The 12263-nt window shown below is 45.4% G+C and overlaps 1 protein-coding gene across 1 annotated transcript in view; it reads right to left on the bottom strand.

The window, feature by feature from the left end:
* Positions 1-12263, bottom strand: part of LOC119653064 (protein O-mannosyl-transferase 2) — a 108573-nt gene that overhangs the window by 53890 nt on the left and 42420 nt on the right. The window contains exons 8-10 of the mRNA XM_038057542.1: positions 6165-6365; positions 5370-5610; positions 5045-5193 (exon numbers count right to left, since the gene is read on the bottom strand). Of these exons, the coding sequence (XP_037913470.1) occupies positions 5045-5193; positions 5370-5610; positions 6165-6365 (591 nt within the window). The remainder of the gene's footprint in view (positions 1-5044; positions 5194-5369; positions 5611-6164; positions 6366-12263) is intronic.

The raw sequence follows: 12263 nt of genomic DNA, 5'->3' as shown, positions 1-12263 counted from the left end.
GGAGAAGAAGACGAGTTCAGCGGGGAGTGAATCTTTTATAGCAATTAGGACTCCACCGCCTGTGGACTTACGAGAAGCATCCCGGTCCCTGTCACAACGGAAAGTGGAGTACCCTTCGGGGAGCTCGGAGTATAATATGGCATCGTCTAGCCAGGTTTCTGAGATACAGATGGCATGGTGTTGCTGAGCCAGCGCGGATAAATTGAAGGCCCCCAGCTTGGTTTTTAAACCCCTGACGTTCTGATAAAACAGACGGACAGTGAACATGGATCCAGTTATATAGCTCGGCGAGGCAGGCGGGTTGCCCTGAAATTTACCCGCGAATTGGGGCGCTTATACGGCTTTATGAATACACCTTCAGGCCAGAAAGAAGGGTTGCCGAGGACATCAACTTCGTGTGGATAAGTAACCTTGAAAGATGCAATTACCCGGTCGGTGTTGTCGTCTTTTGTGAGTTTAATGCAGGACAGAGGAGAGAGTAAAACTTTGCTCTTTATATACTCCAGAACATCGTCCGTAGACGTTGTGAACGCTAGCCTGGAGATGAAGAGCTGTTTAGGTGGGGACGCCCACTTTAACTTGGGGCCACTGGTATGGATGGATGAAGTGCCAGGATATATGGCGGTAGCGGGAAGCGGAGCTTCGTTGGCGACAGGAACGATGTCAGAAAATGGGGCGACTGTGTTCCGACTCAAAACTTGCTGAGGAGGCTGCGGATATTGTCCCATCGTAGGCGCGATGGAGCGAGACAGGATCGGAGGCTCGGTGGACCGTAACTCGTCGCATGGGGGCCGCTGGATTAGGAGTGTAGAGCCAGTGGAAGCAACCCTGATGTAGGAGGGCATTGCAGGCGAATTCAATGCAGAATGAGACGCCTGGTGCATAGACTCCTGAGATGATGTTGAGACTACATTGTTATGCACAGTAGAAAGCGCCTTTTCGGAAGTCACAGTATCGTCTAACGGATTCCTGAGCCGTCGGGAACATGCAGATGACGACGTCGATCGCTGCATTTTTGGCACTGCACCAGTGTTGCGGTTCACGTTTTCGGCGGAATTCAGTGATTGGGCTGAATCGGGGGGCTTGGTATGGTCGTCCTTGGCAGAAGGGGATGTAGACACAGCTGGAGGTACAGTAGATACAGTAGAAGCCGCCGGTAGAGGGAATCCATTTGACTTCGGTGATGCTAGCAATACGAGACAACATTATCTTCACCTGCAACGTAACAAATTTGCTTAGCGAATTCACTTACGTAGTCCAATTGTCCGCAAGCTAACGCTTCGCCTCCGAGAAGTCTTATTCCAACCCTGAAGTCCAAAAATTGAGGGTCTTGTCCCTCTTTTTGGCTCCGAATAACAGACGATGTAGAGCCGCCTGCACTTGGGCTGTTCTCGACAAGTGGCGCCTATAGAAATTTACCATCTCCAGAAATCTTCTCAGCTGCTCCAATGATGCTGCCTCTTCGCCATCACAAATTGCTGTCTCTTTTTCCAGCAGCGATGTTGGTCCGTGCTCGTCTATCTACATAGTATCCCAGATAATTCACTTTGGAGGCTCCAAAGACGTATTTGGTGACATTGATATGGAGACAAATTGCTGAAGTCACTCAAAAACAATGCGTAGTTTAGTTTAGTTAAATGGGGGGAGCCGCAGCTCCGAGCACTCAGGCCATTATTAGGCCCATTGTACTATCCCCGTAAGTTGCCTATTCAATGGCTTCCCGCCTACGGTGTTCGCAGGCTTTAGCGAATCTGAGAACATTCTCAAGAGGCAGAGAGTGTGCAAATTGCTCATTGAAGAAAACCTTGCCAAGGTGTCTTCGTCTGAGATCTGAGGATGCCGAGCTGCATAAAAAGTGCAGGGCTGTCTCCTCCTCCTCCTCACATTGGCTGCACACAGCCGAAACCACTACCCCAATCTTTTCCATATGGTAGTTTAAGGGGCAGGGTCCCGTCAAAAGCCCTACTAGGGTTTTCATGTCCCACTTCTTAAGGGACAACAAAAATGCCGCTCTAGTGGCCCTAGGCTCCTTCACAAGGATTTTCGCTCGCCGGCAAGAGTCCAAATTTCTCCACTCGGTTGCGTGAATCCTCGCAATTTCACCCTTCAGAGTAGACTTGACAGTAGATGGTCGGATTCCAAGAGCTGGTTCTGGCCCCACCATTGTGGATCCAGACCTTCGGCGATGTTAGAGTGCCCCGGCACCCACATCAGAAATGTTTCGTTCAGTCGGCCAAGTTTCAGCAGCATCTGATGACAACTCCACACCAACTGGCTTGATATGTTGTTGCCATTTAGTGCTGATAATGCCGCCCGACTCTCGGAACAGGTTCGAATGGTGCGACCCCTCCATTTTTGTCGCAGACATTCTTCTGCTGCCAGTGAAATGGCATATATCTCCGCCTGGAATATGGTCGTCATTTTTCCGAGGGGTCGGGCCAGTTCTATAATCGGATTCTCCGAGAACACACCTGCACCCGATCCATCCTCCGTGACTGACCCGTCGGTGAAGATTATTAGGTCTGTAATCTGAAAAGACTCATGGCCACTTGTCGACCATTCTTCTCTTTCGGTGATTACGACAGTGTATGTCTTTTCAAAGGCGAATCTGGAAACCATATGATCGGTCGGCATCAGGGCTACCGGATGTTTTCCAAGGAATTTCCAGATAGACGCATGCCCGTTGGATTGGCCGCCTTTCCACGCCCCAATGGTATCGAGCCTATATGCGTCGTTGGCTGCTTTCCGTTTCACCTCCAAGTGAATGGGGGGTAAATTTAGGATAGCTTCAGCTGCCGCAGTCGGCGTAGTACTCATTGCTCCAGTAATACTTAGGCAACCAAGTCTCAGAATCTGCGTTAGCAGCTTCCTGCTGTTAGCAAAGTTCAGTCTTGGCCACCAGACGATGCAGGCATACATCAAAATGGGTTTTATTATGGATGTATACATCCAATATATCCGTTTAGGTGAAAGACGCCAGGTCTTACCTATCGCATTCCTACAGCACCAGAGCAATCTGCAGGATTTCTGGTATTGTTCCTGGATATGATGCTTCCACGTTAACTTGGAGTCGAAATGTACTCCTAAGTACTTGACTGTTTGTGCCACCTGACATTCCTAGTGAACATAACTAGTCCAGTCTTCCTAGCGTTCACCATGAGTCCATTGCGGAGGCACCAGCTGTGGATTACATGCAGAGTTGCATTCAAGCGGTCACATACTGTGTCCGCAATCTTGCCGGTAATTATTACGGCTAGGTCGTCCGCAAATGCTTGCGCGAAGACTTTTTTGTCCTCCAGGAGCCACAGCAGGGTATCCATCACCAAGAGCCATAACAGTGGAGAGAGAACCCCTCCCTGTGGGCAGCCCCTGAGACATCCTGCTTCAATAGACTTCTGGCCGACCGATATGTGGATTTTTCCCCACTCTAGCATGTGAAGGATCCAACTGATTAGCAGCGGTTCGATTCCATGCTGTCTTGCCGCATCACAAATTGCCGCAAATGAGGCATAATTGAAGGCACCTTCGATGTCCATGAATGCGCCTAAGGCGTATCCTTTATCGGACATCGCCTTTTCAATTTTTGCCGTAAGTTCATGGAGTGCTGTCTCCGTGGATTTGCCTTTCTGGTAGGCGTGTTGCCTATGATGAAGTGGCCATTTAGGAATGTGTGTATCCCTTATGAACCGATCTACTAATCTTTCTAGTCCTTTTAGCAGAAAGGACGTTAGGCTGATCGGTGGAAAGCTCTTTGCGTCTGTGTAGGTGGGTTTTCCTGGTTTGGAAATGAACAACACCTTCACATCCCGCCATTTAATTGGAATATGACCGTGTGCTAGGCATGCACGATATATATTCCGAATGTGTAGACCCAGGGCATCCATTCCTTCTATTACTAGCGCAGAGATGATGCCATCCGGACCTGCAGACTTGTATCTATGGAACGAGTTAAATGCCCATTTCACTCGCTCCAGTGATACTACTTTGCATGCCAGATTCCAGTCTCTCGGTTGAGGGCTGTATGCACCTGTTGGCCCCGAGATTAGATTTTGGATGCTGCCTGGGAAGTGTACTTCAAGCAAGCAAACAATGCGTAAATACTGGTGATGTTCCTTTGGCATTGCTGACACTGACGGGGGTTGCCGCTGGCAGATTAGGTTGAGGGTGGCGCTCGAAATGCGCCTCAGGTTATCAACTGGTCTTCCACCCGGAGAGCAAGACAACAACGTCGCACTAATATAAAAGCCCTACATCGGAGGAAGCTGAACTATCAAGAGACCTCAAAGTAAATATATTATTTATTCTACAGCACAAGAGACACTGATTAGGACAGACATAGACCACGATTCTCCGCCAGGAAGAGCCTGCATGCCTCTCTGTTAACCTGTTAACAAGCTGCGACACCAATACAAGGTATACGCTTTGGGGCAGCTCGAAAATCAACGAAAGTGGTGAGTCATTCTTTGAATATAGTGTCTGAACATAGGTCATTCTCAGACAACAGAACCGGGAAAGTTCCTTGACCACCTGAATTGGTCAAGGTTGATCCAAGAAAATTTACAGAGGCAGCTTATTTTCTCAATTTTATACCTTTCAGACGAGAAGGATTACTTCCATTCCATTTGTCTGACGTAGTCACAAACCACAGGATTTTAAATTCCTTCCTTTTTCAAATTAAAGTGTTCCTTTAATTATTTTCAATTCCCATAGATAATGTACACACATCCAAGTAGGTTATATTCTCTTTTTACTTATTTTTCGCATCTCCAAGGACATTCTTCAGCAGAAACAACTTGAGCAATAAATTATTTATACGCACATCCTTACATGTCCTTGTTTACTCAGAGCAGCTTATGAAGCGAAAGAGCTTTTTTGCAATAACGTGATATTCAGTAATGGAACATTTTCTGAAAATAGGGGGTCGGAAAGTTTACCTGACCACAGCCAGGATGAAAGCGGCTTCCATCGTTTCAAATTGCTGGAACGCAAAAACCTACACACTTGCCAAAAAACATGGAGACTAAAAACCATATTTCTTACTCACCCGATAATTAATAGGCCATTGCCATGGTCGACTTGTGACCTCTCCCTCCTTCGGCTTCAGGCCAGCATTCCCCTGGATCATAACAGCATGCGACTCCAAGAACCTCGAAATGAATCCAGGTGCGTAAACGTTGAAGCTAACATTGGGCACTGTACGGAGGAACACCAGCAAAATACAATAATTAGTGAGGTCGTAAATTTCATCTTAGTAAAGTTCTGCACTCTATAAAATTAAGTGGAGTGTTGTGTTACTTAGCCAGGAGTGGAAGCACCTAGTCCTACACGGCTCCTCCGTGGCAAGATACACGACCACTAACAGGACTTACATTTCTCATGAAAATTATCTTCAACATTCCAATATGCATTCTTGTCTCGTATATTCGGATTACAGGATACCTCCTGCTGCTCGAAGCCCCATTTTGGTAATTGCTTTCCGCTAGCCGTGAGTACACAGTTCTGGAGATAGTGAACAATTAGTAGTTTACTCGTAACAGTTAGTACTGAGTCGTTTTGTCTGCCGTCGACAATTAGAACTTTCCACACATCGTTGGCATCACCTATGCCATTCTGTAGCCAAGTAGCAAAACAATGAGAACGTCAGGGACAAAAGCCATCGAGAGCGATGGGAGCAAACAGGCATTCCGTGTGGGTTTCCAGTGCAGTCATCGGCATCCGGTAGTCCAGTCCAAGATGAAAAAATCCATGGAGCAAACAAGGAAGATAATGCAAACATATGAGTTAGTTGTTTTAATTTATCGGTCATTAAAAAGTGACTCGGAGGCTCCTTGTGAGCGTGGTAGGAACAGCTCTGCCATATGCTTTCCCTAATGGAACAGGAAGGAGTTATTTGGTCATTCTTTGCAGGAACATCGTTCAGTAGTCCTCATATTTGCAGCTAGTTTTGTGAACTCTCCTTGAACTCAATGAAAGGATATAGAGAACCAACATTTTCGGTGCACCCAACTAAACAGCTGCTTATTTAATAATTCATAAGAACCACTTGAACGACATTCCTGCAGTTCAGGCTTGTCCCGAATGTTAGTTCCACCTGAAAAACAGCAAGGACGAACCTCACTCCGACCACGCTCCTAGAACACACGAACTTCTCATAAAGCAATTACCTCTCCATAACCAGTCACTTGAAGATGCTTCTTAGTGAGCGGTGCCGGTTCCCGATGTGAGTGCAAATTACGTCTGGTCTGAACGTGCTCCAGTCGAACCAAATCGCCATGCTTAAGGATTCGGACTTTCCGTACAGATTCTTTATTGTACGGTTTTATCAGCCATTTATTATTCTCGTCCTTGTGTGTATATGTCGTTATCTGGTCAAGAAAAAGAAAAGCAACGAACGTCAGATAAATGACACAAAAAAGAGGTAGATGATGCGGAAACCAGAAAAGTACCGAAAAAGGATAACAAAAAATGAAGGAAAAAAAATTTCCAGGAAAACAAAAAACAAAATGAATTTCTGGATTTTAGTACTGAAGAATACAAATACTCATACATTCCACTGAGCAGGTATTATATAATGCGGTTTGTGGAAGAGGATTTATCCTGGAGAGAAGAAGGACTTTGTACAGTCCATGGTATTATCAGGGATTTCGACTGCATTTCCTATGAATTGCTTTGGACGGTTGCAATGGGTTTGTAGACGGAGCGCATTCATCTCAGAGTCGGGTAGTTTGTTATAGTGATTTTAGGTTTTTTTTTTGGCAATAGCGCTGGGGAGCGATAAAAATATTCCGTCCTACATATACTATGTGATCCGGGAATGCCAGCCAGATTTAGCTTAGAGATTCCAGGCTTTGATCAGTTAGATTTTCTCATCATTTTCATGGTGTTTGCATAGCTAAATTGAAACTTTTTCGGGAAGTTTCATCTCATGAATGGAGAGATTGGTTTAGATAAATTGGCAAAAGATACTATCATGGATTTTCGAAGACAATGAAACTTCCAGAAAATGTTCAGCTTTTTTCAAGGAAATCATAACAATTGACAGACAAATCATAAATGATTCAATAGCTACCACTAGAGGATAGCAATAGCACATGTGCTGTTCCACGTACTTAACAAGTAGTGATCAATGTTGGGTCCCATTAGGCTCAATTGGTCCCCGACCGGAGGTTCGCTTAGTGAGTTTCGCATTCACTGGTATGATTAGTAAGCATGTATTTGGCTTTGAGCGAACCTTCGCCCTAAGGCAGAGAGGATGCCATTTAAATATCTTTTCCTCATTTTTAGCTCTTTTATGGTCCACTTGATAAACATCACTGACGCCTAGCGAAGACCCCCGGACGCCAGGACATTAGACTGAATCTGCTGGCAATACCCTCTTTTGACGGATCGCCACAAAATTGGTTGGCATTCAAAGGCACTTATAAAACAGAGTTTCCCGGTCTCGGTGGCCTGTACACCGGGACTACCAAGAGGTATGGGAAGCTGTGAATTATCACTACGACAGTCCAAAGAAAGCGATGGAAATACATATTGGACGATTCTATAATATCGAAGCAGTGAATTATGATCCGCCTAAAACACTATTAGCTGTAGTTAGCGCAATGAGGCTTTCCTTTAACCACTGGGATGCATTAGTTATGTCTATTGTCGTCCCGAAACCACTAAGTTCAACGCAGTGCGCTTAGTCAATGCAAGCATTTCCAACTTCAAGGCCTGTTAAAGTATCTAAGAATAACCATTTTAGAGAAAAACGTCTTAATCATCTTGAACATAATTCGCTATGATCACGTCCGAATATATAAGAAGTCCGATGTCTAAAAAGAATTGGCTTGGACACCATAAAGCAACCCAAAACAACAATCATTTTTCGCGCGGTAAGCCGAAGTCAAAACCTTGGGACTCCAGCGGAAGCTTATCACCGGAGCAATAAGCAAAGCCAATTCAGCCGAATAGACCCGGGACAAAGGCTAATAAAAAAAAATAGAATTTGATACGCTATCAATTTAGCTAGGATTAAGTTCAGCAAACTCCAGTCATGCGCATCACGTTAGCAAAGCAAGTGGAACCAATTAAACAACGCATATCGCCGCAACCGACACGACCATCAATTGGTACACCAACGATGGAACATAGATTGAAGCGACCTAGTAGCATAAGGTGACCCAGCTTCCTAAGGTTTTTGTCATGATCTCCACGGAATAAGTTGTTGTCAACAGCTTAAGGCAATGGTTGTGACTCAAGGATAGGCGGCATTGCGATGCTCGAACTTCACAACTTGTTTTTGGCACAACAACAGACTTCGATGCAGAAACCCTCGTCTGCATTCCAACAGTATAACATTTCAACGAGTCTTGTTAGATCTAGGACTCCACCGCTATGAGAGGAATTCTTAGCGACGGCGCAAGCCAATACTGTTGACAAGTCTAACCATCGACATTCAGGCCGAACACTTTACGATCCTGAATCATAGACGAGTCTTGCCACTTTGCAATTGGCACGTTAACTCCAATTACGTAGAACTTACTACATACCGATGTAAAAGCGGTAGGCGTTGAAGCAACACCCCTTTTCACGCATTCTGCATAATTAGCACCTTTCCCCCGTTTATTGCACTCAATGTTTACACCTCCTAGAGATGGTGATCTTGGCGACAATTACCCCAAAAGAGCAAATTAGCCAAAGGCAACGGAATACAGTTTGGCAGATCCAACAATTGGAGCATCAGCACGTGTCGACGTCTTCCTTGGGGCAGATGTTTAGAGATTCATTGTGCAGCCTGGACTTGGCAGTGGGCAATCTGGCGAATCCACATACAAGCCAAGCAATTAGGTTGAGTTGTATTTGGACCAGCTTCTACGATGCTGCCCATACAGAGACCGATGCAGTTGTTCACAGTCCAGATTAACAACCAAAACGTACGTTTGAATGACTTTGTACAACGATTTTGGTTGCAAAAGGGGCTCCTGATATTGGCCATCTGGAGGAAGAACATTGCTGCGGTCATCACCAAAACTAATTCACGAATTGATAATGGTAGTCCAGAGGTTCCAGACTTGAGCGACCGACCGCACCCAATTCCAATCCTCAGTGGAAGCACGTGGTCTTCATCATTGACTAAGAAAAATTAGGACATAAGCTGGTGGCACTCCCAAAGTAGATTCCTGGCTACTACATTCCACACCATATTGTATAATAGAAGTTGGGAGTTGCCTTCGACGCTTGGGTGCCAAAATGCAACGAAAATTCCTTGAATAAAGTGAAGTGGAGAGGCGAATGTTCCGAAAGATTTGGGTGGTACCCAACCACAGAAATGGCTCCTTGATGAGAGCATCCGGGCAAATTTAATTTTGAGTCCATCCAATGAACTCTGTGCACTGCAGCAGTATAATCCTTACAACATCGAGCGCGTAACAAGGCTCAGTCCGGCATCAACCGAAGAAGATGCTACATAGATAGACCTTCTACTAAATCTTGATACTGAACTGCAGGCGGCACACAAGGCTCGTGACATCAACCACATTCTTTCATCAAGATATTTCCGTCAAAGTCCAATGGGATTGCATAGGGACAAGCAATCGTTCTCTCTCTCCTGTCTCATTTAACAAATTGGTTGCCAACGAATCTCCCACTTGACTTACAATTAAATCCATCCAGTGATACACTCCTATTCCGAGTGGATCTCCCATCATTGACATTGCTTCCGACTAAACGACAGGTCCCTAGTAAGGTAGCCAGGCTCTTTGATCCTGTTGGTTTTTTAACAGCCATTATGGTTCGATTAAATTATTACCCAATCTCTCCGGTTAGCTGAATTTACTGGAATACATCTCTTCTAGATATCATGGCGAGAGCATAGCTCACTTCCCGCAACTGATTAGACCACCTCAATCAACTGCGCATTGCCCGATTACAGGCATGTGTCCTGGTGACATACGATCACTTCACCGTTTTTCGTACACCCACCCGCAGGCTTCGCTTAACTGGCACAATAGGGGCTATACCGCAGGGCAATACTGGAACCTCCAGGTTGGAACTCAACGCGGCGCTGTATGTTATGTATCAAAAAACATCTCAAAAGCTTTATTGACAGAAGGCAAGCTCGTTTTCGCTCCGGATCCTCCTGCATTGATCACATAAACACCCTACGGATCATTCTAAAACGGTGCGCGACGTTTAGATAATCGTTCCACCTGCTCTTAATCGATTTCGATAAAGCTTTCGATATCGTGAACAGGGAATGTATCCGGCGTACTCTATGGAGGAGGGCATACCAGAGAAACTAACAGCTATTATCAGAGCGACTTATGCTGACGCAAAAAGTCCCGTGCTACACCGAGCTAAAATCTGGATTTGGATTTGAGCTCCAAAATGGAGTCCACCAGGGTTGTTTTCGGTGACGGTCTTCCTGCTGCCTTGTCTGGAGGACGTGGTGGAATTCATCATCCTATAAGATTGTTCCTTAAACACCGCGACTACGCTGGTGATATTTGTTTGCTCTCTCACCGGATCATGAACCTTAGCCAAATGGCTCAGGATATGGAAGGAGAGGCAATTAGAATTGGAGTGAAGACAAACTCCAACAAAACCAAAGTCCTCCGTCTGATGAGCCATCGTACTCTCCCTATCACAATTTATATACATTGGAAGCGCAGTTTCTGCCGACCGTGGCACCGAACTGGATGTTACCCGACGCAGTCATCATCATCATCAACGGCCCAACAACCGGTATCCGGTCTAGGCCTGCCTTAATAAGGAACTCCAGACATCCTGGTTTTGCGCCGAGGTCCACCAATTCGATATCCCTAAAAGATGTCTGGCGTCCCGAACTACGCCATCGACCCATCTTATTTTCAACCATAGATATTGCCCTTATAAACTTTCCGAGCTGGATCTTCCTCATCCATACAGATTAAGTGACCCGCCCACCGTAAACTATTGAGCCGGATTTTATACACAGCCTGACGGTCATGGTATCGATCATAGATTTCGTCGGTATGCAGGCTGCGGAATCATCTATCCTCATGCAGGGGGTCAAAAATTTTTCGGAGAATTCTTCTCTCGAAAGCGGCCAAGAGTTTGCAATTTTCTTGCTAAGAACCCAAGTCTCCGAGGAATACATGAAGACTGGCAAAATCACAGGAAGAGCTTTGACCCTATGGTGAGACGTTTCGAGCGGATCAGTTTTTGTAAGCTGAAATAGGCTCTGTTGGCTGACAACAACCGTGCGCGAATTTCATCATCGTAGCTGTTATCGGTTGTGATTTTCGACCCTAGATAGGAGAAATTATCAACGGTCTCAAAGTTGTAGTCTCCTTGCTTTATTCTTCCTGTTTGACCAGTGCGGTTTGATGTTGTTGGTTGGTTGGTTTTCGGTGCTGACGTTGCCACCGTATATTTTGTCTTGCCTTCGTTGATGTGTAGCCCAAGATCTCGCACCCCCTGCTCGATCTGGATGAAGGCAGTTTATACGTCTCAGGTCGTTCTCCCCATGAGGTCGATATCGTCAGCATAGATTAGTAGTTGGGTGGACTTAAAGAGGATCGTACCCCTCGCATTTACCTCAGCATCACGGATCACTTTCTCCAGCGCCAGGTCAAAGAGGACGCATGATAGGGCATACCCTTGTCGTAGACCGTTGTTGCTTTTATCTGGCCTCGCACATTGGTCAGGAGCAGCCTAGTCAGTCTTATCAATTTAGTCGGTATACCGAATTCATCATCATCACATCAGAAGCACTTTAATTACCACCACATCTCTTCATAAATATATAGGGTTGCAGAAAAATAAATGTCGTATTTTGTCAATAGATGGCGCCACTTAAACATATCTTGTGTTGTACTTATCTCATACGGCGATTTGAAGATGACAATCTGTGCTACAAGTCTCTCTTTGGCAGTGTTGTGATCGTACGTTTCAGTCTCAAGTTATAGCGCGTCAAAGATGGAGTCCACCAAGCAAGAAATTCGTCATATTTTATGTTTTTACTACCTCTCAGGTAAAAATGTAACGAAGGCGGCCGAAAAAAATTGTGAAGTTTATGGGCCCGATACTGTAACGATTCACACAGCACAGCGTAGGTTCGATCCATTTTGTTCTGGTGTAGTGGATGTCGAAGATACACCCCGTACTGGTAGGCTAATCGTCGTAAAAACCAATAAAATCTTCAAAATCATATAAGTAGACCAGCATGTGAGCATTCGCTCAATTGGCCAGGAACTGGGTATAGACTATAAAACCGTTTGGAACCATTTGCAGAAGATTGG

The sequence above is a fragment of the Hermetia illucens genome, chromosome 3 (genome assembly GCF_905115235.1).
Source record: "Hermetia illucens chromosome 3, iHerIll2.2.curated.20191125, whole genome shotgun sequence".
NCBI classification, from domain to species: domain Eukaryota; kingdom Metazoa; phylum Arthropoda; class Insecta; order Diptera; family Stratiomyidae; genus Hermetia; species Hermetia illucens.
This window is presented reverse-complemented; position numbering and strand designations above follow the sequence as displayed.